This window comes from Dunckerocampus dactyliophorus, chromosome 1, assembly GCF_027744805.1.
Source record: "Dunckerocampus dactyliophorus isolate RoL2022-P2 chromosome 1, RoL_Ddac_1.1, whole genome shotgun sequence".
NCBI lineage: Eukaryota > Metazoa > Chordata > Actinopteri > Syngnathiformes > Syngnathidae > Dunckerocampus > Dunckerocampus dactyliophorus.
Window position 1 is genome coordinate 49,700,420 of NC_072819.1, and position 26,936 is coordinate 49,727,355.

Genomic DNA, 26,936 nt, shown 5'->3' on the forward strand with positions numbered 1-26,936 from the left:
GCAATGTGTCTTTTTTTGTTTTTTTTGCAGACTGCCATGATAATCAAATTAACCGCACGATAAATAAAAACAAACTAGATAATTTTGCCGGCCTCAACATATTGACGTGCACGCATGCTGGTTTTCCTCCTCCCTCGCTACAGAACAGGCTGGTGACATGGGGAGTTCACTCTGCGTCCATCAACACCTGGGTGTGTTGGTTCTACAGCCGAATGAACAGCGTGAACCCTCCTGTCAATCATTTGAAGCCATAGCCATGTGAACATATACGCAAACATATTGAATAAACGGGAATCTGTGCTGAATACTTTCTTCATGCTGGTTGTGTATAAAACTTGATCTGATGTCCCTTTTGGCCCGTTTGCACGCCGTCATTTCGTGTCAAAGACAAATAATACAAAACGGTGGAATGTACATTTCAGATGCCGTGGTTCTTGAAGTATAACACCTCATTGTACACCAAACGCATTTTACTGTATCCAAAACGTTACACCTCATGAAATGTAAACGGCCTACTCCACACAATGTTGCTAAAAGTGAATCAAGGAAGTGTACGTGCAAACGAGCTGACAACTGACATACAATGTGATTTTTCAGGAGTATTTCCGGGTTATTTATGTTAGATCTGAATATGGAGCAGTTGGAAAAAGGAATGGAGGCATGTCTTACATTCTTAAGAAGCCGTATTGTTGCTGAGCAGCCTATCACCAAACTTCGAAATGACAGAGTAAGTACCCGTTAGTAGTAGTAGTAGTGGTAACTTGAGCTAAAATACACAGTAACTGTGGACTAAGGCTCTATGAATTAGACTACAAAAGCCGAGGTCTCCAATCTGTAGCTCCCCAAAGAAAATGAATTGATATTATTTTGACTTATGCGTGATAACTCCAATTTGACATATCACCTGGAAAACCTGTTTTAGTTTTTTTGTGCAGAATTGAACTGTGACCACCAACATTTAAAAGAGTATATCTGTAAACACTGAGGGGAAACAGTCTTCACATTAAATAAGCTTTGTGTCAGATAAATGTACAACATAAGTAGTACTGAGGAGCGACAGGATTGGAGACCCCTACAGATTAACACTAGCTTGTATGCACATCCTTTAAATTTTAAAGAATATATTTTAAAGTTTAAAACGTAGTTCAAAACTGTTTTTTCTCATACAAGCCCATAAATAATTAGACAACTTTATAGCCCTTGTAGATGTGGTAAACGTGACATTTAAATGTATACTATACCTAATGTGAATCCTCAGTTATTTGTTTTGTCCCTGTATTTAAAATGATGATATTATTTTTTGCTGTTTTAGATTGACGTCTCAGTAATAGAATCTATGGAAGATGACATCTTGGCCACCTGTATTCCTGTCTACGGTGACAGGATTGCCACCCGAAGATTTTGTTCCGAGTCAAAAAAAGAAAGGTGAGAAAGACGCACAGAGGCAGTCTCTGCTCCAAAAACTCAGGAAGAAGATGGACATTCATAAAGTGGCCGAGGAGCATGATGAGGAACCTCCCGCATCATTTAGACCAGGGGTGACCAACGTTTTTTCTTGTGAGAGCTACTTTTAGAAAATGAAAATGGCCACGAGAATCATTTTTGTAGAAATGATTTTCATAGCTTATTTCAACCCAAACAGATCAAATATGCTTGTTTTACCAAAACATTCACAAAATGCTGGTATCCACAACTCACATTTGATGTTTCACAATACTTTTCTTTCTAGTGTTCTCACATGATTAACTGAAAACCTGAATGAAAAGCAAGCCTGCGGGCGCCTCATGTGGTCGTGGGGGCTACCACGTTGGTGACCCCTGATTTAGACATTCAAAGGCATGTCTGAGAAACAATAAGATGGCTGTAAGAAAGACAAGGAACGTTGAATCGGGGTGGATACACCATACCAAGAAAAACTGAGGTGGAACGAGAAGAGTTGATGTTTGAAAAGATTCCAAAAAAGCTGACATTTTCCAAATGGCAAAAGATCTGCTCTTTCCAACCTAAGAAGGGAAAGTTGGAGGAATTCAGCTTTGATATTCCTGATGATCAAGAAGATGCAGTATTGGATGAACATGTTACAGTTGGGGAACTTTACTCGGTGCTCCAAATGGGGATGTTAAGGTTTTATGTTTGCTCAAAGGTAAAAGTAAAAGAATCTACAGCTGAAGATGACTGAGCTGACTGCAACAGAACATGAAAATGTGCCATCATAGGGCCCTTTGTGGGTGAAGCTTGATGACAAGTGATGAAGTTCAGTCTGTGATCATGAATTCACCCTCATCTTCAGCAATCCTTGACCCTGTGATTGTAGCCAATGAGTATTCCCCAAACAACCCGAGTCCGAGTGCATCCCACTAGTGTGTGCATCACAGCCAGTGTGAGCGTTTTACCAACTGAAATGTAAATGCCAATCAACACCAACTCTGATGTTCCAGGTTACCAAGCTGCCAATGTCCACATCAAACTTGACAGAACAAAGCTCCCGGATGAAATGATAACACAGTTCAAAGATCCTAAGTTGCTCCCCCGCCCACGAAAATGTAGTTACATTGATGCAGATGCAGACGGCCTTTCCACAGATGTCTATTCAGCATTCTGGGCTGAATTTCTAGACCAGGGGTCACCAACGTGGTGCCCGTGGGCACCAGGTAGCCCCCACGACCACATGAGGTGCCCGCAAGCCTGCTTTTCATTCAGGTTTTCAGTTAATAATGAAAGAACAGTAGAAAGAAATGCATTGTGAAATACAACATGTGAGTTGTGGACACCAGCATTTTGTTCATGTTCTGGTAAAACAAGCATATTCGCTTTGTTTGGGTTTAAAATAAGCTCTGAAAATAAATGTTACAAAAATGAGTAGCTCTTGGCCATTTTCATTTTGTAAAAGTAGCTCTCACAAGGACAAACCTTGGTGACCCCTGGTTTAGACTATGCGTCTAAAGGGCAAGACATGAGAGTTCCACTACTTTCCCCCAAGCGGAAGGAGGAGGAATGGAAATCTATTGCTCGAATCCTTCTGAAAGTTTGTTCAGAACCATGGTTACTTTCCATGTCGTATTGCAAAAGCCTTTCACAGTGATCCTCTTGCTGACTTGCTGTTTGAATCCTTTCTCTTACATCAGCAAGGAAGACGGGGATCTTGCAAACAAAGCTTTACTAGAGGATCTTCTTGGCGGAGCAAAAGATGAACTGATTGATCTGTTGGACCGCATGGGAGCAACAGCAACATCAATTCCAAGAAAAAACAACGTGAAAACAACACTTGCAAATGTTGCTCACAAGCTGGTCATCCAACAGCCAACATATGCTCTGGATTAAATGTCAGAAATCGTGGCCTCGGTGTTTAGACAGGCCTTTGGTAGTCTGGATAACATCCAGCAACTCTATGAAAAAGTAAAGGTCTTCAAATCCTAGATGCTGCCCCCACGACCCGAGCAGAACACCAGAGTTTGCGTGACCTACAGCAGTATTTCAGGTGGCTTGACAAGTCTGGCCTGAGAAAGTTCTTGCACGTCATTACAGGCTCTGATGTACTTTGTGTACTTTGTGTCATTAGAAGGAGTTGCACGGCGGCCTGTTGCTCACACTTGTGGGCCAGTCTTGGAGTTACCTGGGACATACTTGTCCTTCCCTGAGCTGCGCGTTGAATTGGATCATATTGTCAGCAGCAACAGCTGCTCTGTTGTGGACATTGCGTAGAAATACTCCAACAGTTCTGATGCACTAGAAATGTTTTGTTTTCATGTGTTGTCATTGTTTACTATGTTACCTCCAGAAGAACATGCATAAAACAGTAATGTGTACAGTTTCTTTTTTTTTTTTTGTTTACATTTTTACATTAAACTTTAATTCCAGGCCTTTAATTTGGATAATCGATAGTTGACAGTTTGTTCAATTGTGCTTATTCCAACACAACGAATGAAACCATATTGAAATATAATGTTGAATAACTTGGAACACCAATGATTTATAGAGGTGGTACTTGGGACAACCACCAGTCTAAACACTTTGTCACAAGACTTCAAATGTGCACATGCACACACACACCTCAATGATATTCAGACAGGTGAACAGAACCAGCTGTTTATCCAAAACATCACCAATGAAGTAATCAGAATGCTTCAATTTGTGCAAGCGGTTAATCCAGAATTGGCAATGATGTTTCCTTAAAAAAAGCCCACCAGCTCTTTTACGTTGCTTGAGTGCTTGAGCCACAGATAAAGCAATTCCTTGCATGAGAGTCATTGTGTTCGAGGCGTAACAATCGCTGCATGTCCTCCATAGTCACATTCTCTGTCCCCATATCTGCACGAATTCTGGCTGCTGTAGCCCCCCTTTGTTCAACCTCTGAAATAAAATATCCAGCAATAAGCCGAGGATTGCTATTGGCTGAGTATGCATGAAGCCAGATTATCATCCAAGAAAATCCATAGGCTGTATCATTTTTCTTCACGACTTTCAGATTAGGAAGGTGAGCGTCCAAAATGTCTTCACAGATCTACCACAAACGCACGAAAACATACAAATAAAAACAAGTCAGTATTATTGAAATGACCAGGTTTCCCCAGCAGATGGCAACAGCTACACAACATTTACTGCACTGGCACCTTGCCCACAGTATAATTAATACATGCCTGTATAATTAATAAACACAACAAAAGACAAAATAAAAACCCATAACCTTAACTGGAATGCAAGCACATCATATTTTTGATAAGAAAAAGCGTAAGGTGGATGTACTGGCGGAGTTAGCCAGACAGGTCAACGTTGAAACACTACATTTGCTAAACATTAGCAACACTTCGCAAAGTTAGAAAATTACGAGAATGTGTTCTGACTTTGTCATTTTGCAGTATGCCGATATACTGTTAATCAATACTCAAGTTTCTTAAGAACGTAAACGTACCTCCATCTATTCGTCTGGCCTGCTCAGTGTAGACATAACGACATAACGAGATAACGTTCGCGTTTTACCGTGATCAAATTCTTGTTTTTATTAGATAGCTATCTCGTTATAACGTGATAAATATCTCGTTGTTATTAGGAAATCATCACTTTATAATGACAAAACAATCTAGTTTGAACGTGATGTTGTCACGTAAGAAACTTTCTCGTATTAACGAGAAACACTTAAAAAAATCATTTACCGTGGCATTTCTACGCTTCCGTAGCTCTGACCGGAGTTTTCTGAGTGAAAAGTGTGGACTAAATAAGTGGCTTAACCGTGCATGTGGTACTAGCGTGATTTTATTTTGATGGTTGGATTTACAGGATACAGGAAGTGTTACGCCAAGTTTGCACGAATGATGCCGAAGGGACCACTGATCTGTACTAATAAATCTGGATAGACCATACGTCGCACGCGCCAGTGCAAGCCGCTGAAGCCACAGAGACGCCATCTTACCACTCACATCTCGTACGTAGCAGACTACATTGGCACAGCGTACATAGCGTACAAAGCAGATGAAGAGGCTCTCAGAACATCTATATTTGACATTAAAAAGCGGGGAGATTCTCCCATTCCTTCAAGTAACGCAACCTTCGTCCCTTAAAAACCATTTGATACGTTATTCTCTATCTTTTGGCTATATTAAATGTACTTTTTCCCCTTCCAATTCTCATTGCCTTTGGGACAAAATTCTACTGTGCACCCTGGCTCAGCACTCCCCTACAGCAATGATAGTTTTACTCCTCTAGAAAGAGATTTTCATTTGAACTGCATATCCCATCCCTTTTTTCCACTAAAATCCATGGTCATGATCCTTTACTTTTTATTCTTACGTTCATACAATTCACTATGCTCTCGTCTGTACAAAATATGAATCATAAGAGACAAGTTTTAAAATCATTTAACATTTTGCTCATTTTTTTCTGATTTTAACCTCTTTTCTGATATCCAAACATATTTTAACAAAAACCACAGGAATAATATGTAATATAATATGTAATAATATATAAACATTGTCTCCATATGGGGGTTCATTTTAAATTTGGGTAAACAAAAAAAAAACGTGTTTTTTTATATTTGCATGCAACCGCAAATGATTTAGTAGTCTAGTCGCGGTTGTTTACATCTCCCCACTGCCCCCTATGTAAAGCCGTTATGACTCAGGTATGGTATATCGACAGAATTTTTAAAAATGATCATTCCCGAGTCCTTATGACTAAGCTCAAGCACACCTGTTGTGCGAGGTTAGTCTGAAGACTAACCTTGCATTTAGTGTGAGTGGGTAACCAACTAACAACAGACTTAACTCACAAGTTCTCACATAGGTCATTGTCCGAGAAGTGTTTCTTGTGAGTGGCAATATGGCGGCCGTGTGGCTTCACAAGTCATTGACCAATGGCCTATGCAGATTTATTAGTACAGATCAGTGGAAGGGACCAGAAGGTAGTTGTTTCTTTCAGGTGAGGTTTTTTTAATTTATATTTTTTATTTAGACAAAAGTAAACATACACAGCAAATGTGTCATCACTTTCAAGTACATTTCCAGAATTAAATAGGACCAGAACACGCTGCTGCAAAACACAAAGAAAATAAGGAAATAACACTAGACATAATTAACAAAATAAATGGTAAAAAAGAAAAGTAATGGAAGCTGAAATTAGAAACGAAATGAAATGATAGTGTTTCCTGCAAGATTTAGATCATTAATTGGATGAGATAGTTCCACGGCTTGTTTTGTCTGAAGTGGACCAAAACGAAAGCTACCTTGTAAAACACACGCCTTCCTGACCTTTTGAACCCGCTCATATACAAAACACCACAGAATGGAAGTTGGACTACCTCAAGTTCTCAGGTTTTGGACGGGTGTGACACTACAAGATGGCGCTCACAGAGATCCAAGGAATGCCAGGTCGTTTGAGTATGCTCACATTGCCACCATGGTTGCCAAGCGATCAATGTTAGTCCATCCTCCTCGTTGTGTCCTCTTCTTCCTCATCCTCGTTTGGTGACTTCGTGAGTCAGCGGTTGCGAATGGGCATCAGTCAGGGCATTCGTGTCATCCGGAGGCATATCATTCAAGCATTAAAGTCATATCGTCGACATTGTGAGTTTTATCGGGGAGAAACAAACTTACAGCACTAAAGTATTGCCGCTAGCTAGCGTTCGAACAATTATGTCAATTAAGCAGGCCCTACAGTCCCTTAGCCAATCGGGACGCAGAACACAGTGGTTGTTGTCCCTTAGCGAATCAGGACGCAGAACACAACAGAGACACATAAACATGCTACACAAAAAAATACACACAAAAAACCCCGTGTCACAGAGAGTCCACGTAAAGTGAACCGCGTTGTATACTGTACAATTTGATAGTGTGGCAGTTGTAAGGAACACTCAAGGTTTGGTCTCATGCAGAACTTTATTCTCCAACTGCACACAACTCACTTCACAAAAGATGGAACATCTCCTTTATCGCACTAACACTTGCGCGCCCAAACCTGGACTCTAACCACGCCCCCAGTCGACTCCTGACTGGGTGAGAGACATGCCCCCTAGTGTCCACCACAATAAAAGAGATATTTGAAATCACAAAGTTTGGTCTTCCCAGTTGCAAAGTGTCCAACTGAAATAGAATGAATATTAATGCCAAGAGGGTGAATTATCCTTACACCTTAGGGCGGACATATTTTCATGACTAAAAACCAGTACGCTCGGCTCGGTAACGAGATACTCCAATGATACTTGAAGTTTACACAAAGATACCTTACCATCCCGATACATTTAAAGTGTGCTTCCTCTGTATAGAATGAAAATTATAATATTCCTAAATACCATCTATAACCAATGCCAAATTCTAAAGGAAGAGATTTGTGAGAGATGGGGAAAATGTTCCACTCACCAAGACTTCTCTAGGAACAGTAGCACCCTGTTGTTAAATTAACTTCACACACATGCGCTACAGTGGTGTGAAAAAGTGTTTGCCCCCTTCCTGACTTCTTTTTTTTTTTTTGCATGTTTGTCACACTTAAATGTTTCAGATCATCAAACAAATGTAAATATTAGTCAATGACAACACAAAATGCAGTTTTTAAATAAAACTTTTGATTATTAAGGGAAAGAAAAAATCCAAAGCTACATGGCCCTGTGTGAAAAACTGACTGCCCCCATGTTAAAACTTAACTGAGATGAATTGAGATCTATCAGTCTGGAAAAAGGTTATCAAGCCATTTCTAAAGCTTTGGGACTCCAGCAAACCACAGTGAGAGCCATTATCCACAAATGCCGAAAACATGAAACAGCGGTGAACTTTCCCAGGAGTGGCCGGCCAACCAAAATTAGTTCCAAGATGAAAACCACTGCTGAACAAAAAGACAATTTTTGCCAGAAAACATCTTGATGATCCCCAAGACCTTTGCAAAAATACTCTGTGGTCTGATGAGACAAAAGTTGAACTTTTTGGAAGGTGTGTGTCTCATTACATCTGGCCTAAAAGTAATGCTGCATTTCAGAAAAAGAACATCGTACCAACAGTAAAATATGGTGGTGGTAGTGTGATGGTCTTCAGGACCTGGAAGACTTGCTGTGATAAATGGAAGCATGAATTGTGCTGAAGGAGAATGTCCGGCCTTCTGTTGGTGACCTCAAGCTGAAAGCAACTTGGGTTCTGCAGCAGGACAATGATCCAAAACACACCAGCAAGTCCACCTCTGAATGGATGAAGACTTGGAGTGGTCTAGTCCAAGTCCTGACCTGAATCCTATTGAGATGCTGTGGCATGACCTTAGAAAGGAAAAGCCTCCAATGTGGCTGAATGTGCAAAATTCCTCCCCAGCGCTGGAAGAGACTCATTGCAAGTTATCACAAACGCTTGATTGCAATTGTTGCTGCTAAGGGGGGCCCAACCACTTATTAGCTTTAGGGGGCCATCACTTTTTCACACAGGGACATGTAGCTTTGGATTTTTTCTCTCCCTTAGTAATAAAAAGTTTCATTTAAAAACAGCATTTTGTGTTCAGTTGTGTTGTCATTGACTGATATTTAAATATTTTTTGATGATCTGAAACATTTAAGTGTGACAAATATGCAAAAAAAAAAAAGAAACCAGGAAGGGGGCCAAGGCTTTTTCACACCACTGTAGATTTATGGTCATTCTTCCTGTCTTCTAGCTGGGACGCTAGATTCTCCATCCGAGAATTGACTGGGATCGCTGCTGGAACCCATCATACTGAATGCTGAGAGGCGGGGCACACCCGGGGACTGGTCGTCAGCCAATCACAGCGCATATATAGGACAAAATGTGAACAAAAAGTGTTGTTTATTATGGCCCAAAACGCACGGACGATGACTGTGTGCCCACACGAATGTATTTCCACCAAGCGATGCTGGAATACAGTGGACCTCCGTTTATTATGATTACGCAAGAAGAGCCAATAGCTACTGTCCTTACTGAGGGGTAGGCATCACTGTTCAGCTAGTGGACATCAATAGCAGCTGTGTAAACAACACACATTAGGAGGACTCCGGCGACGCATTTAAGCGTTTTCACTTCACAGGTCTCAGCTGTCCTCTTTCCGTACCTATGCCCCGGTGCTTTGTTCGCTACTAAAATTATTTAATTCTCGTTAGGAATGCTGGAGTGGTGTGTTCGGGAGGGACCCGGTGCTAGCTAGTCGGCTAACCGAACTCCCCCAGTTGGCCAGTGTGAGCACTTATCGTTTGTTGCTGGTAACAAACTGGAAGAAAGCAACGACGCAAAGAGTCTAAGGCTGTGAGGGTGGGAGCCGCTATCCGTAGCTTCCATGACCGCTGGCTGATGCAGCGATGCGGCACCACGGGTTGCTCCTTCGGGCTTGCGCCTTGGTGCTGCTCTTCCTCATGTTCGTCACCAAGTTCATCAGCTACAAAGCTGTCAACGGTGAGTTCTGTTAAGTGGATTTTACTGTGACTGTGGCCCACTAACCAGTGTGGTTTGCATCTGCAGAATATGGAGAGATGGCTGGTGTTCAGAGCTGGACATTGTCAGGACACAAGGTGGCAAAGCTTCCAGTGCCCTCTTCTGTAAAAACCCTTGCACCGCAACCAGATCAGGTACTAGTCCGTCATGGCATAAAGCTTTCATATGCAAAACAACTCATAGGTTATTGTGTGTGTGGTCAGTCCTCAGCAGCCCCTGCATTGGCCGAGTGGGAAGCAGTTCTAGAGAAGCGAATCCAGCTGCTCTCAGCTGTTTGTAAGAACAGTAGACTCAGGAGTTTGACCCACGTCCCCATCAGCAAGTTCGTCCTGGACCGCATTTTTGTCAGTGACAAGCACAACATCTTGTTCTGCCAGACACCCAAAGTGGGAAACACGCAGTGGAAGAAGGTCCTCATTGCTCTCAACGGTACCTGGAACACGCTTTGAATGAAGCTCACCCGTCACGCAACGGCTAAGTTTTTGTGTCCTTGTGGTCGGCAGGAACCTTCTCCAGTGTGGAGGAGATCCCAGAGAACCTCGTCCATGACCATGAGAAGAATGGCCTGCCGCGCCTCTCATCGTTCAAGCCACAAGAAATTACACTCAGGTGAGCCGTGATTGAGGGCACGGGTGCGATGATTTCAAGTCATCACTTTCTGTATTTAACAGCTGTTTGTGCATGTGTAAATAATATGATTAGTAACACACACACACACACACCTATCGGCGCTATAGCAAACTCAAGACCCACCTCTTTGACCTGGCTTTTACCCTGTGTTCCAAATTATTATGCAAATAGGATTTTGGTATAATAAGATTTTTTTGTTTTTCAATGACATTGATGGATGGCATCGTGTCTTGCGGCTCTTTGGGTTACTGATATCAGTCTCGGACAAATTAAAAGAAAGCCCCATTAAAAGAAAAGACTTAATAATATTGTTCTACCTTATTAAGCATGCCACGGACTTCAAGCAACATGGGAAAGAAAAAGGATCTCGCCAATGACAAAAAAAGCATGACAAAAACTTTCGTACGGTGAAGAAATCTGTGGCTGATTCAGTTAACTGCCGGGATTGTGCTGATGAAGCATCATGAGAAAGGTTTCTGCCATACAAATGTATGGAATCAAGAGAGCACCTGCTAAAAAGCCATTACAAAGCAGCAAACAGGTGATTGAAGCTGCTGGTGGAGGCTAGCAGTTCTGCATGAACCTACTATTAGGCCGCCCCTAACCAATACTCACAAGCAGAAACGCTTGCAGTGGGCCAACAAATACATGAAGATGAATTTCCAAACAATCCTGTTTACTGACGAGGGCCGTGCAACCTCGGGTGGTCCGGATGGATGAAGTAGAGGACAGCCAGCAGATCTCAACAAGGCTGTGATGTCAGCAAGGAGGTGGCTGAGTCATGTTTTGGATCGGAATCATTGGGAGAGACCTGGTAGGCCCTTTACGGTCATTGAAGGTGTGAAAATGACCTCAGCAAAGTATGTAGCGTTTCTGACTGACCACTTTCTTCCATGGTACAACATGAAGAGCCGTACCTTCTGTAGCAAAATGACCTTCATGCATGACAAAGCACCATCTCATGATGTAAAGAATACCTACCTCTCAGTCATTGGCTTTTATGGGCATAAAAGGAGAGAAACTCATGGTTTGGACCCCTTTTTCTCCCCCCTGACCTCAACCCAATTGAGAAGCTATGGAGCATCGTTAAACAAAAAATCAGATCGCAACAAAAGAGCAGCCATGGGAGGCTATTCTGACATCTTGCAAAGAAATTCAAGCAGAAATGCTCCAAAAACTCCCAAGTTCAATGTAAGAATTGTGAAGGTTATATGAAAGAAGGCATCTTATGTTAACATGTGACTTGGCCTGTTCAGATGTTAGTGATTGAAATAGCTTTTGCTTTCAGCTGTTGGAGATTAATTTCTCCACAAACTCCTAAAGGTCAAAGGACCACTTTAGAAAATGAATTAAGCCAATTTCAGCTCCACCTTGCGTGTTTTTTAATATCCAGTTATAAGAAGGAAGAAAGACTCTGACGACAAATGAGATTTTTTCCAAATGTATTGAAGAATAATTCAGACATAATAATTGAAGATAAATCAGACATAATTGAAAAATAAGTCAGACAGGATAGTCTCCGCAGTCTACAGGTACCTGGATCCCGTTTCATTTCACCTGTACCCATCCCCTGGCTGAAAATGAAAGAGAGCTCCCGCCCAATTTTTCGTTGAAAAAATCAGGCGCCTGTCGGTAGTTGCACTTTTGGTCACAGTTACAGTAGTGATGCTTGCAACGAGTCATCAGCCTAGTTTACACTTGCATGCATTCTCTCTAAATAGTTGATAGTGGTGTGAAAAGTGTTTGCCCCCTTCCTGATTGCTTATTTTGTTTGCATGTTTGTCACACTTCAATGTTTCAGATCATCAAACATTTAAATATCAGTCAATGACAACACAACTCAACACAAAATGCACTTTTGAAATGAAACTTTTTATTATTAAGGGAGAAAAAAAACAAAGCTACATGGCCCTGTGTGAAAAAGTGATTGCCCCGCTGTTAAAACTGATTCTTGAGCTCTATCAGTGTGGAAAAGGTTATAAAGCCTTGGGACTCCAGCCAACCACAGTGAGAGCCATTAAACCTCCTAAACCCAATAACTGGTCGGGCCACCCTTAGCAGCAACATCTGGAGACTCTAAATTGTCCATAGGTATGAATGTGAGTGTAAATGGTTGTTTGTCTATATGTGCCCTGCCATTGGCTGGCGACCAGTCCAGGGTGTGCCCCGCCTCTCGCCCGAAGTCATCTGGGATAGGCTCCAGCATTCCCCCGCGACCCAAATTAGGATAAGCAGTATAGCAAATGGATGGATGGATCTGAAACATTTAAGTGTGACAAACATGCTGGAGGTGGAGTCTGAGTGAGGCTGGGCCGCATCAACTTTTGGGAGTAGGGCTGGGAATCTCGGGGTACCTCACGATACGACACGCGATACATGGCTCACAATAACAGTAATATCTTGATACAGTAATAGGGTGAATCAAATAAATAAATAATGCACAGTTTATATTTTGCTGCATTCAGCTGGGATAGGCTCCAGCTTACCCGTGACCCTAATGAAGACAAGCGGTATAGAAAATGGGTGGAATTTTTTTTACCACATTTTTTAAGTGACTCACTCACTCTTAGTTCAGTGTAGGCTTATGTGTGCGTCCTACAAGTAACTATGGCTTGTCGCAGGCCGTATTACAGTCATCTTTGAAGACAAGTCGCGGGCCGCAACATGTGACTCGGCGGGCAGCAAATGGCCCATGGGCCACGACTTTGAGACCCCTGACTTAGAGCTTGCGGGCTGCATTTACAGTACTCTTTCCTGTCAAGTCGCAGGCCGCAACATGTGACTTGGCGGGCCGCAAATGGCCCGCGGGCCACGACTTTGAGACCCCTGATTTAGAACGAGACCATCCGAAACGATTTAGTAACTTTAAATCGATTCAGTAACTTTTCAGCCAAAAATTCAACCAGTGTGACTGTGAAATAAGTGCCTGCATAGACACTGGACCGTGCAGGTGAAGTTTCCTAAATTCACTTTGTTTTTTTGGAAGGGAATCAGGCATAAATAAAAAAAACCTGCACGTTGCACCCAATAACCCCCCAGTATATTACTTCTAGGAAGTGTGGTTATTGACCTTTTACGTTCACACGTTTAAAAAATAATCACTACCACAGCACGTGACATGGCAGAAGAGCTGTCGTAAAAATTTGCTCAAAGAGGAAGTGACGTAGGTCTCACGCATGCGCAGCGCCGATTGCGTTTCTGGTACGAATTACGTAGTGACAGCATTTATTGCATCAGCGTACGAAAGCGTATGTTTTGATGTGGACATGCCGCGCCGGATACTAAGCGTCACTGCTACTGGGCCGTAAACTTCCATCTCGAGGCGTAGAAAACGTCATTACTTGGCATACTGTCCCCGTAGATGGAGTTTAAGGACAGATGAATTCAATATGAATACTGAATGAAGTGAATCAACGGGCCAAAAGAAGAAGGCGCGAATGAACCGTATTCCACAGACTGAAACGAGTAACGTGTTCTTTATCGAGTCTTTAGCATTAAAAGTACAAAAAAAACCACACACGTCCATATAAATCCAATGCTTTATTTCCTAGTATGGATTCAATCAATTGATTACATTTTAAAGATGTTAGATCAATATATGCCGTCCGGAATGGCAACTTGCTGTACACAGATCGATGTGGTTGGATCACAGGAATATAAATCGATGCATCGATGTAGTGAATGAATTGTTACAACCCAATTTACTAATGAAGTTGTGTTCTGCTCGACAGATTGAACACTTACTTTAAGTTTTTCATCGTGAGGGATCCGTTTGAGCGTCTGATCTCTGCATTCAAGGACAAGTTCATCACGAACCCCCGTTTCGAGCCTTGGTACAAGCACGACATCGCTCCCGCCATCATCCGCAAGTACCGCAAAAGCCACCGCGACGGCGATCGCGTCGCGTCCGGCTTGCACTTTGAGGACTTTGTCCGTTACCTTGGGGATGCGGAGGGCCGGCGCCGCATGGACCGTCAGTTTGGCGAGCACATCATCCACTGGGCGACGTACGCAGAGCTGTGCGCGCCGTGCGACATCCGCTACGACGTCATTGGCCACCACGAGACACTGGAGCGAGACGCCGCCCACATCCTGAGGAGAGCGGGCATCGAACAGCTGGTGTCCTACCCGGCCATCCCTCCTGGCATCACGCGCTACAACAAGACCAAGGTGGAACGCTACTTTTCAGGTATCAGCAAGCGGGACATCAGGCGCCTCTACGAGCGCTATCAGGGGGACTTTCACTTATTTGGGTACCCAACACCTGACTTTCTGCTCAACTGACATTCAGAGTGCAAGTATTCATATTGGAGTACTTTGTATCTTCACAAGAAACCTATTTATGGCCAAATCCAACGTGAAAGAGGTGTAGCATCAATGACAAGCATGTTCCTTTGCACTGAGTGGATTTCAAATTCTGACTAGTTTTATAGAGTACGAAACAGAAATAACATTTCTATATTTTCTGTACACTTGCTTAAAGTCCGCGATGATCCTTGAGAGCAATCGATGCGGTGGTGATGATGATGATGATGATGCCTTCTTCCTGTGTCGTCGTCCTTTTCAACGATTGTTGGGGTTGCGTTTACTGACAATGACTGAAATCTCTTCACTACTGCTTCTGCCGTTTTCTTTGTAGCTGTTAGTCACACGAAGCCTTGGTACAGTGTTTTACAATGATTTAGCAGCATAGCACATAAACGTTCAGCACTTTTGTTATTTATATAAAGTTATTGAAATACTACTGTACAATACCTCACAAAAGGGAGTACTGCACACCCCTCATGTTTGTGCAAATGTCTTTTGATGGGACAACACGAAGGAATCATTTCTCCCCGTGAAACGACGTCATGAAATATTGATGGAAATGTGAGGGGTGTGCTCTCCTTTGTGAGGTGCTGTAGCCTTCAAACGAATTGTTGCTGCACAAGACCAACCCAGGTTGATGATGACAGTCATAATAATGAGAATAATAATAATAAATCATTTAAAACTACGATTTGGTAGCGTTTGCATTTTTATGTGTGAGTGAAGATGTCCGTCTTGCCTAACCTCCAGACGTGCACTGAGCTGTATACGGAAGGTAGCAGCAGGCGTCGTCCCTTGACACTTAGCGCTTAAAATTTTGTGGCTTCACTCTATCACAGTTTTTTCAAAAATACGTATATTAATAAATCATGCTGTTTTGTAGTTGAATACGGTCTATTATGATCATTATTTTAAAATGTATATTTAAGCAAATATGTGAGAGCCATTAGCCACAAATGGTGAAAACATGAAACAGTGGTGAACCTTCCCAGGACCGGCCGGCCAACCAAAATGACCCCAAGAGTGCAGCGACGACTCATTCAAGAGGTCACAAAAGACCCCACAACAACATCCAAAGAACTGCAGGCCTCACTTGCTTCAGTTAAGGTCAGTGTTCATGACTCCACCATAAGAAAGACACTGGGCAAAAACGGCCTGCATGGCAGAGTTCCAAGACCAAAACCACTGCTGAACAAAAACAACATTAAGGCTCGTCTCAATTTTGCCAGAAAACATCTTGATGATCCCCAAGACCTTTGGGAAAATACTCTGTGGTCTGACGAGACAAAAGTTTAACTTTTTGGAAGGTGTGTGTCCCATTACATCTGACATAAAAGTAACGCCGCATTTCAGAAAAAGAGCATCATAGCAACAGTAAAATATGGTGGTGGTAGTGTGATGGTCTTCAGGACCTGGAAGACTTGTTGTGATAAATGGAAGCATGAATTGTGCTGAAGGAGAATGTCCAGCCATCTGTTGGTGACCTCAAGCTGAAAGCAACTTGGGTTCTGCAGCAGGACAATGATCCAAAACACACCAGCAAGTCCACCTCTGAATGGCTGAAGACTTTGGGGTGGTCTAGTCCAAGTCCTGACCTGAATCCTATTGAGATGCTGTGGCATGACCTTAAAAAGGAAAAGCCTCCAATGTGGCTGAATGACAACAATTGTGCTAAATTCCTCCCCAGCGCTGGAAGAGACTCATTGCAAGTTATCACAAACGCTTGATTGCAGTTGTTGCTGCTAAGGGGGGCCCAACCACTTATTAGCTTTAGGGGACAATCACTTTTTCACACAAGGAACATGTAGCTTTGGATTTTTTTCTCCCTTAATAATAAAAAGTTTCATTTAAAAAGTGCATTGTGTGTTGAGTTGTGTTGTCATTGACTAATATTTACATTAGTTTGATGATCTGAAACATTTAAGTGTGACAAACATGCAAAAAAATAAGAAATCAGGAAGGGGGCAAACACTTTTTCACACCAATGTATGTACTTAGTAGGGATGTCACAAGATTAAACGTGACAAGATGTCTCGTTCAGGAAAAAAAACATGTCTCGTGGGCACCAGGCCTGGGATGATAATTATGAATCACATCATAAATGATAAAGTGGATTTTTATTTTATTTTATTTCACCAGATAATCCCATTGAGATCAAGATCTCATTTACGAGGGCGACCTGGCCAAGAGGTCAACAGCACATGTCATCATAAATACCGAAATAAAAAATAATAATTTTGCCGGCATCAGCACCTCGCCACCTTTGCTTCATAGAACAACAGCATGAACGGAGTGAGACATTTTGTCAGTCTTACAGTCTCTTTGTCTCGGTGGGAGGAGGCGGGTTTATTGGCAAAATCAATATTTCCACTGTGTGACCTTTCACTCTGTTTTGATCCAATTCTTTTTGTGTGAACTTTTCACCCCTTAGGCTCGTCTCATCCTTATCGCACTTCGCTAGATGTGTACAGGTCGGCCATCTCACGGCTTGCTTCCTTTGAATAGAAGACAAAAGACAAAGTTCCTCATTCCTCATCTTCACACACTGGTGTACTGTGTGCCTGTTTGGGTGTTAGTTCCTCGCACTACTGGACAGACGGCGTTTTTGGAGAGGTTTCCCTCTGTTCAGTGGTGACTCGAAGCTTCGATCATAAAATAGACGACTTGTTTCTGTGAACAATCCTCATTGATAGAAAAAAGTGCCAAAACACAGTGTAGAAGAGTGTACTTTTCTTAAAAGTAAAAAAAAAAAAGAAGTTAATCTCGCCTTGTTCTCGCGGGCCCAATCTTGTGTATCGTCCCATCTCGTGACACCCCTGGTACTTGTGTATCTGCACAAACCACTGCAGTGCCCCCAGAGGTGCACTTGAGAAGCACTGCCCTGCGTCAAGATAGAAGTGATCATCCCCTCTTTTATTTTGTGCTGGAATCATTTCAACAGATCGTAAATTTTGTTCGACGTACTTCCTTCCTTATGTTAGATGGCCTGACCAGAGCAGACTAGCCTTTACGCTGTATCGGTATCACTCGCATTTGGCCATTTTTCTCTTATCACAGCCTTTGTTGGCGCCAACCAGCTAAGACCTGATGATTTAATCAGCAGAGATGGGAGATTGTGGCAAATGTTTTTTTGAAAAGTAGATCAGACAATGAAAGGGGGTGAAGGTGCTTTACGTCATCCCGTTCAACAAGTTTGTCAAGCTTTAACATTTGTAGGATTTTAAGTATGTTTGCGTTTGCAATGACATGATATTTGCTGCAAGCGCTGGGATGCCTCGCTTGTGCCGTCCGTCTCGGAATAAGTAACGGTAAGGTGCAAGAAAAGCTGCTTTTGTTGCATTCATGTGTTGATTTGCTTGGCACAGGTTTGTAGAGGTCGTGGGCAGACAATGCGACTAATGTAACCCATCCGACACCAGTTGGCAGACCTAAAAATGTGCTTTTTTATTTTCGACTTTTAATTTAATTTGGACTTTATTCCCACTAAAATAACGTTATTTTTCCTCCTTATTTTCCAACGAGTTTTTCTTGTGATATTACAACTTTTTTCTTTGAATATTTTGACTTTTGATATATTTATATTTACTGTATATTTTGGCCACAAATGGCCCCCGGACCACACTTTGGACACCCCCGACTTAAACAATAATAAAAGGTCACTGTGAACAGAACACATACAATAATGTATCATGTAATGAAGACAAGTATCTTCCTTTGCATTTACCTTTCATTTGGGCTGACTTCACGTGTGTCGTAAGACGCCATGCGGCTCCACTGGTGCATCTTCTCGGCTTGTGCCTGGCTGCTGCTCCTCTTCGCCTTGATTGACAGGTTTCTCAGTCTCAGATACGCGAGAGGTCAGCTTTTATCATTACAAAAACATTCACAATAAAGCCAAATCTTAACTGCTCTTGTATGTTCTGCAGAAACTGAGGTGAAGACCCCAGGACGCACACAGTCATTTAACCAGGTTGGTTTGCGCCACAGTACAGTACAGTACAGTACAGTACAGTGCAGTGCAGTACAGTACAGTGCAGTGCAGTACAGTGCAGTGCAGTGCAGTGCAGTACAGTACAGTACAGTACAGTACAGTGCAGTACAGTGCAGTGCAGTGCAGTGCAGTGCAGTGCAGTGCAGTGCAGTGCAGTGCAGTGCAGTACAGTACAGCGTTCCCTCGTTCTGTCGCGGTTCACCTTGATTTTGTTAGTGCTTCTTTTTTTTTATTACAGTATGACTGCTGGCCCTTTAAGAAGAATTGCATTGTGTGAAGTTGAGTGTATGTCTGCGCCGCCCATTGTTTTCTGCGTCCTGATTGGCTGTAGACCTTTGTCAATCAATCTCCTTCGTGTCTCCTGCATGTGTCATTGCTAGCGTGCTCGCTGGCTTGTAAATGAATCTCCAGTTCGGAGGAGGAGGCCTGCAACAGGAGTACTGCAGCAATATGTTCTAACAAGGATACAACAATACTACAGTTCAGCGGAACGGCGTGAGTGACTTCATAATTTGTTGTGTCGGACCTGTAGGTTGATGATTCAAATTCAAATGAAGGTTTGAACTTTTCTGAGCGCGTTTAAACAAGACAGAAATGTGAGAAACTGTTATTGCCTGTCTGAGGAAAGTGTATGACGTCTATGGCGAGGGGTTTGACAGCTGTAAAACAAATATAATCATTGTAAAAAAAAGAACTTGGCTACTTTGCGGATTTGCGCTATTTTTTCGCCCTGAGTTCTTCAAGGCTCCGGATGTTGAGGGACTGTCTCGGCTGGCCCGTCTCTTCAACACCGCGTGGAAGTCGGTAACAGTACCTCTTCTTTCCAAGAAGGGTGACCGAAAGGTGTGTTCCAAAGTGGATCTCTCTCCTCAGCCTCCCTGGGAAAGTCTATGAAGCGATGATTGCCCTTTTTTTACGAGGACTTTCCGAAATAGCTAAGGATTATATTAAAATGTTGCCTACTTTTCAAAGAAATGTTGCAAATAAGCAAAATTCAGCACATTTTATAAACACCGTTTCCAAAGTGCTGCACAGACTAGTAAAACCACAAATAATACGAAGTAAAAGTACAAATTACTACAAAGCAAAGACACTTAAAACAGTAAAATATTTGAAACAAGAAGTAAAAACAATAAAAGCAATAAATAGAAGAAGTAGGTGAAAACTAAATAAATAAATAAATAAATCTCCCCTGCTCTTAAGTCTGGTCTTAGGCACCACCAGTTGGAGCTGGCCTTCGGACCTCGGACCTGGAGTGTAAATTTGGATGAGGTCCGAGATACCAAGGGGCCAGCCCATTCAACACCTTAAAAACAAACAAGAAAATCTTCAAATGAATTCTAAAATGCACGGGCAAGCAGTGCAAGGAGGCTAGAATTGGGGTGATGTGCTCCCTCTTTTTGGTTGCTGCTAACAGCCGTGCCGCAGAGTTCTGGACTAACTGTAAGCCAGAGAGTAAATAGGGGCTTACTCCAGATTGCATTACAGAAGTCCAGACGTGACAAAATAAAAGCCTGCATGCCGTGTTTGAAATGTCGCAAAGATAAAAATGATTTCATTTTGGATCAAAGCCGAAGATGATAAAAACAGGATTTTACGACAGCGTTGATTTGTTTATTAAGTTCAGAATCACCGTCGATTATGACGCCAAGGCTGGTGGCTGCGGGACTGACATGGTTCTTGAGGACGCCCAAGTCAATGAGGGGGCCACTGTGATTCAGGAGGATAACTTCAGTCTTCCCCTTGTTGAGCTTTAAGAAATTTGAGCCAACCAGATGTTGATGTCGCTCGAGAAGGGGTGTAAAATGGTCATTTTTAGTGAGTGGCAAATACATTTGGCAGTCATCTGCAAAAAAAATGATCACAATATGGGTTCATCAAGTTCTGAGTAGGCCCCATCCCACTTTGGTAGCTGATGACGTGTTTGTCATCACCATGAAAACCATGTCATTTTGTAAAAATCCACTCCTCTCTTTCTCAAAAGTTCCCCATAATTTAGTTTCCCATGCATGCTCTTCCCCAATTTCTCCTCAAATGACTGTTCACCAGATTTCCCATATTCATAAATGTCACTTTCTGTGCACAAATACTTCAGACGAGGTCGACGCCCCGAATCTGTGTTGTTCATTCGGGCAAACTACAAAAGCCTAAAACGCAGTTTTTCACCACAAATCCAAATTGTTGACTTGGGCACAATTAGGAAAACTGTGACCAAATGTGCATATGGGAGGTATTACAACGTGTGTATTGTTACCTAATGGCCCAAAATTGTATTTATTTCAGCATTCTCACCGTGTAAAAGACGTAGTTCCACCCTATTAAGAGATTCCAGTGGTGATGATCTGTCCTGGGCGGTCAGCCCTCAGCATCTCTGAATGTCAGGGAGGGAGAGGCTTGGGGAAAAAAATAATTCCAGGATGACCAGTCGCTGTCCGCCACAGGTCCAGATCCAATCAGCCAAGGAATCCCACTTCTGACACTTCTGAATTCCTGGTGGCGCCCCTGCTCTTCCGTCATGGCATAAAGCTTTCATATGCAAAACAACTCAGGTTATTGTGTGTGTGGTCAGTCCTCAGCAGCCCCTGCATTGGCCGAGTGGGAAGCAGTTCTAGAGAAGCGAATCCAGCTGCTCTCAACTGTTTGTAAGAACAGTAGACTCAGGAGTTTGACCCACGTCCCCATCAGCAAGTTCGTCCTGGACCGCATCTTTGTCAGTGACAAGCACAACATCTTGTTCTGCCAGACACCCAAAGTGGGAAACACGCAGTGGAAGAAGGTCCTCATTGCTCTCAACGGTACCTGGAACACGCTTTGAATGAAGATCACCCGTCACGCAACGGCTAAGTTTTTGTGTCCTTGTGGTCGGCAGGAAAATTCTCCAATGTGGAGGAGATCCCAGAGAAACTTGTCCATCGCCACGGCAAGAACGGCCTGCCGCGCCTCTCATCGTTCAAGCCACAAGGAATTACACTCAGGTGAGCCGCAAAGGCGCTAAAAAGCGATTTCAAGTCGGCGTTTTCTGTATTTAACTGCTGTTTGTGCATGTTTAAATGATATGATCAATAACACACACACACACACACACACACACCTACAGGCGCTATAGTAAATTGGAGACCCATCTCTTTGAATTGGCTTTTTTTTTTTTTTAAATAATCTCTTTTACGAACGTTTTACAAATTACGCAAGGAAAAACAACAACAACATCAAACCAGAAGCTTCCCTTACTACAAATTCTTCCAAAGGTCCATTGTGCACATACAGTTCAAATCACATTTATATATACACATATATAAATGTGATTTGGCAATTGTCTGTGGCCCCGAGAATTCCAAGGGCCCTGAAACGTCTCATAAAAACTGATTTCTTCATCCATCCATCCATCCATCTGCCATCGCTCATCCAAGATCGTGTTGTGGGGGCAGCTGCCTAAGCAAGGAGGCCCAGACTTCCCTCTCTTCGGCCACTTTGTCCAGTTCCTCCCGGCGGATCCCGAGGCATTCCCAGGCCAGTTGGGAGACAGTCTCTCCAACATGTCCTGTCTTCCCCAAGGCCGTCTTCGGACCTGCCCTGCACACCTCCCCAGGGAGGCGTCCGGGAGGCCTCCCGACCAGATGCCACGCCACCTCATCTGGCTCCTCTCAATGTGGAGGACCAAGACCCCCGAGCTACATAAACTCCTCCCCTTAGGGCAGGATCTCATCCCCGAGCCGGAGATGGCACTCCACCCTTTTCCAGGCGAGAACCATGGACTCGGACTTGGAGGTGCTGATTCTCATCCCGGCTGCTTCACACTCGGCTGTGAACCAATCCAGTGAGAGTTTAAGGTCACGGCTCGATGAAGCCAGCAGGACCACATCATCTGCAAAAAGCAGAGACTCGATCCTGCAGCCACCAAACCGGAACCCCTCAATGCACTGGCTGCGCCTAGAAATTCTGTACATAAAAATAATGAACAGAATCGATGATGAAGGGCAGCCCTGGTGGAGTCCAACCCTCACTGGGAATGGGTCCGACTTATTGCCGGCAATGCAAACCAAACTCTGACACCGGTCATACAGGGAACGAACCGCCTGAATTAGCTGGTCCGATAACCCATACTGCCGGAGTACTCTCCATAGAATTCCTCAAGGAACACGATCAAATGCCTTCTCCAAGTCCATAAAACACATGTAGACTGGTTGGGCAAACTCCCAATGCACCCCCAAGAACCCTGCTGAGAGTGTAGAGCTGGTCCACAGTTCCACGATCAGGACGAAAACCACACTGCTCCTCCTGTCTGTGGGATTGAGGAGGTCTTCGAAGTATTCTTTCCAGCGATCCACAACATCTCGAGTCAAGGTCAGCAGCACACCATCATGTGCACTGCTTCCTTCTCCTGAGATGCAGGATGATGGTCCAGAATCTCTTTGAAGTTGTTCGTCATGGCTCCTCCGAACTCCTCCCATGTCCGAGTTTTTGCCTCAGCGACTGCCAGAGCCGCAGACCGCTTGGCCTGCTGATACCTGTCCGGAGTCCCATCAGCCAAAAAGGCCCAATAGGACTCCTCCTTCAGCTTGAAGCCAAGGGGTTCTGGGATTTTCCGCCACGACAGGCACCGACCACCTTACGGCCACAACTCCGATCAGCTGCCTTGTCAATGGAGGCACAGAACATCGCCCATTCGGATTCAATGTCCGCCGCCTCCCTCGAAACATGGTCGAAGCTCTCCAGAGGTGGCAGTTGAAACTCCTCCTGACAGGGGACTCTGCCAGTTGTTCCCAGCAGACCTTCACAATACGTTTGGGCCTGCCAAGTCTGACCGGCATCCTCCCCCACCATCGGAACCAACTCACCACCAGGTGGTGATCGGTTGACAGCTCCGTCCCTCTCTTCACCCGAGTGTCCAAAACATATGGCCGCGAGTCTGATGACACGACCACAAAGTCAATCATCGAAGTGCAGCCTAGGGTGTCCTGGTGCCAAGTGCACATGTTGACACCCTTATGCTTGAACATAGTGTTGTTATTGACAATCCGTGATGAGCACAGAAGTCCAATAACAAAGCACCGCTCGGGTTCAGATCCGGGGGGCCGTTCCTCCCAATCACGCCTCTCCAGGTCTCACTGTCGCTGCCAACGTGAGCGTTGAAGTCCCCCAGCAGAACAAGGGAATCCCCTGAGGGAGCACTCTCCAGTACTCCCTCTAGGGACTCCAAAAAGAGTGAGTTTTCTGAACTTCTAACCGTCAGGACCTGTCCCCCCACCCAAAAGCGGAGGGAAACTACCCTCTCGTTCACCGGGTTAAACTCCAACATACAGGCCACAAGCCGGGGCTCAACAAGAATTGCCACCCCTGCCCGTCGCCTCTCACTGCTGGCAACACCAGAGTGGAATAAAGTCCAGCCCATCTCGAGAGGACTGGTTCCAGGGAAAGATTAGCTGCTTGCCAATATTAACTAGCATCTTCCAATCCCAAGCCATGGCTAGCTGTCCAGCTTCTGGTTTGGTAAGGGCTGGTTAGGCTGTTTCTGCCCCTCTCGAATGAATGTTATAACAGAGATGGAAATGGTAGCTCTCAGGGGCAAGGAGTTGATGGTGTACCTCTTGCTCCCAAGGGCTGCTGCCAGACTCTTGAGGCTGGTCCTACAACTGGTCAAGATGCGTTTGAGAGTCGCTGGGTTTGAGCAGAGGGCGCAGGTTGGGTCCTCGCCATCCTACTGGTGAAGGCTTTTTGGGGATAACACAAATAAAAAAAAAACACACACACATCGAAGTTCTGAATGAATGAAATATTCTTATTAAATACTTTGACTATATACTTACGTTCTTATTAAATACTTTGTTCTTTAGATAGTTGAATGCGCTGACAACAAAAGTCTCACAAAAATGTACAGTATTTATTTGGTATTTTATTTATTATTTATTCATTGGGGGTGTCTTGCTGTCCGCCTGTTGTCTATTCCATTTGCACAGCATGTGAAACTGATTGTCAGTCTGTGTTGCTTCCTAAGTGGTGTGATTGACTTGGAGTTACGTTGTGTTCCCTTATACAGTATATACTTCCTTCCTGATTTCTTATTTTTTTGTATGTTTGTCATACTTGCATGTGTCAGATCATCAAACAAATTTAAATAACAGTCAATGACACCGCAACTGAGCACAAAATGCAGTTTTTAAATGAAATTTTTTATTATTAAGGGAGTAAAAAAAATCCAAAGCTACATGTCCCTGTGTAAAAAAGTGATTGCCCCCTAAAGCTAATAAGTGGTTGGGCCCCCTTAGCAGCAACAACTGCAATCAAGCGTTTGCGATAACTTCTTACAGTTTCTTACAGCGCTGGGGAGGAACTCATCTTTGCAGAATTGTTGTCATTCAGCCACATTAGAGGCTTTTCCAGCATGAAGCACCTTTTTAAGGTCATGCCACAGCAACTCAATAGGATTCAGGTCAGGACTTGGACTAGACCACTCCAAAGTCTTCATTTTGTTTTTCTTCAGCCATTCAGAGGTGGATTAAGTCACAGTTTTATGTGAATTCAAATGCAATTGTTCATCACACTTAGTAACAGCATCATCTCACCAATATTACACCTTGGAAATTGCGTTGTTTGTCATCCTTCACATGATTTACTAATGAAGTTGTGTTCTGCTCGACAGATTGAACACTTACTTTAAGTTTTTCATCGTGAGGGATCCGTTTGAGCGTCTGATCTCTGCATTCAAGGACAAGTTCATCACGAACCCCCGTTTCGAGCCTTGGTACAAGCACGACATCGCTCCCGCCATCATCCGCAAGTACCGCAAAAGCCACCGCGGCGGCGATCGCGTCGCGTCCGGCTTGCACTTTGAGGACTTTGTCCGTTACCTTGGGGATGCGGAGGGCCGGTGCCGCATGGACCGTCAGTTTGGCGAGCACATCATCCACTGGGCGACATACGCAGAGCTGTGCGCGCCGTGCGACATCCGCTACGACGTCATTGGCCACCACGAGACACTGGAGCGAGACGCCGCCCACATCCTGAGGAGAGCGGGCATCGAACAGCTGGTGTCCTACCCGGCCATCCCTCCCGGCATCACGCGCTACAACAAGACCAAGGTGGAACGCTACTTTTCAGGTATCAGCAAGCGGGACATCAGGCGCCTCTACGAGTGCTATCAGGGGGACTTTCACTTATTTGGGTACCCAACACCTGACTTTCTGCTCAACTGACATTCAGAGTGCAAGTATTCATATTGGAGTACTTTGTATCTTCACAAGAAACCTATTTATGGCCAAATCCAACGTGAAAGAGGTGTAGCATCAATGACAAGCATGTTCCTTTGCACTGAGTGGATTTCAAATTCTGACTAGTTTTATAGAGTACGAAACAGAAATAACATTTCTATATTTTCTGTACACTTGCTTAAAGTCCGCGATGATCCTTGAGAGCAATCGATGCGGTGGTGATGATGATGATGATGATGCCTTCTTCCTGTGTCGTCGTCCTTTTCAACGATTGTTGGGGTTGCGTTTACTGACAATGACTGAAATCTCTTCACTACTGCTTCTGCCGTTTTCTTTGTAGCTGTTAGTCACACGAAGCCTTGGTACAGTGTTTTACAATGATTTAGCAGCATAGCACATAAACGTTCAGCACTTTTGTTATTTATATAAAGTTATTGAAATACTACTGTACAATACCTCACAAAAGGGAGTACTGCACACCCCTCACGTTTGTGCAAATGTCTTTTGACGGGACAACACGAAGGAATCATTTCTCCCCGTGAAACGACGTCATGAAATATTGATGGAAATGTGAGGGGTGTGCTCTCCTTTGTGAGGTGCTGTAGCCTTCAAACGAATTGTTGCTGCACAAGACCAACCCAGGTTGATGATGACAGTCATAATTAGGGATGTCCCGGTCCACATTTTTTGGCTTCCGATCCGATCCAATCTCATACCGATCATTTTTTTTGTGTTATTAATAAGCTTTTACAAACATCCATTTGTGGAATTGAATATGGTTCTGAAGCATTAAAAAAAAGCATTAAAAATAATGCGACTAAAGTATTGCTGAATTGACTTTTTTTCTTACACAGCATGACCAACTATAGGGGCCTAATCCAATTAAAGATCCAATAAAAG

At 43.6% G+C, this 26,936-nt stretch overlaps 2 protein-coding genes across 2 annotated transcripts; both read left to right on the forward strand.

The window, feature by feature from the left end:
• Positions 1-9,255: 9,255 nt before the first annotated feature.
• LOC129191846 (carbohydrate sulfotransferase 10-like) lies at positions 9,256-16,290 on the forward strand. The gene is made up of 5 exons (XM_054795388.1): positions 9,256-9,863; positions 9,930-10,036; positions 10,106-10,331; positions 10,406-10,511; positions 14,264-16,290. Exons 1-5 carry the CDS (start codon positions 9,770-9,772, stop codon positions 14,814-14,816), a joined length of 1,086 nt encoding a protein of 361 aa, XP_054651363.1. The 5' UTR covers positions 9,256-9,769; the 3' UTR covers positions 14,817-16,290.
• Positions 16,291-18,078: 1,788 nt separating this feature from the next.
• LOC129180222 (carbohydrate sulfotransferase 10-like) lies at positions 18,079-26,861 on the forward strand. Its single transcript, XM_054774506.1, has 6 exons — positions 18,079-18,148; positions 18,599-18,697; positions 18,767-18,810; positions 21,401-21,626; positions 21,701-21,806; positions 25,469-26,861. Exons 2-6 carry the CDS (start codon positions 18,604-18,606, stop codon positions 26,019-26,021), a joined length of 1,023 nt encoding a protein of 340 aa, XP_054630481.1. The 5' UTR covers positions 18,079-18,148; positions 18,599-18,603; the 3' UTR covers positions 26,022-26,861.
• Positions 26,862-26,936: the final 75 nt, after the last annotated feature.

Excerpts from the sequence above, each read along its gene's own strand:
- LOC129180222 (XM_054774506.1), top strand. The coding sequence starts at position 18,604 with ATGCGGCTCCACTGGTGCATCTTCTCGGCTTGTGCCTGGCTGCTGCTC. Across the intron at positions 18,811-21,400 it reads GCACACAGTCATTTAACCAG|TCCTCAGCAGCCCCTGCATT; the intron begins GTTGGTTTGCGC and ends GTGTGTGGTCAG. Across the intron at positions 21,627-21,700 it reads GGTCCTCATTGCTCTCAACG|GAAAATTCTCCAATGTGGAG; the intron begins GTACCTGGAACA and ends TGTGGTCGGCAG.
- LOC129191846 (XM_054795388.1), top strand. The coding sequence starts at position 9,770 with ATGCGGCACCACGGGTTGCTCCTTCGGGCTTGCGCCTTGGTGCTGCTC. Across the intron at positions 10,037-10,105 it reads TTGCACCGCAACCAGATCAG|TCCTCAGCAGCCCCTGCATT; the intron begins GTACTAGTCCGT and ends GTGTGTGGTCAG. Across the intron at positions 10,512-14,263 it reads CCACAAGAAATTACACTCAG|ATTGAACACTTACTTTAAGT; the intron begins GTGAGCCGTGAT and ends TCTGCTCGACAG.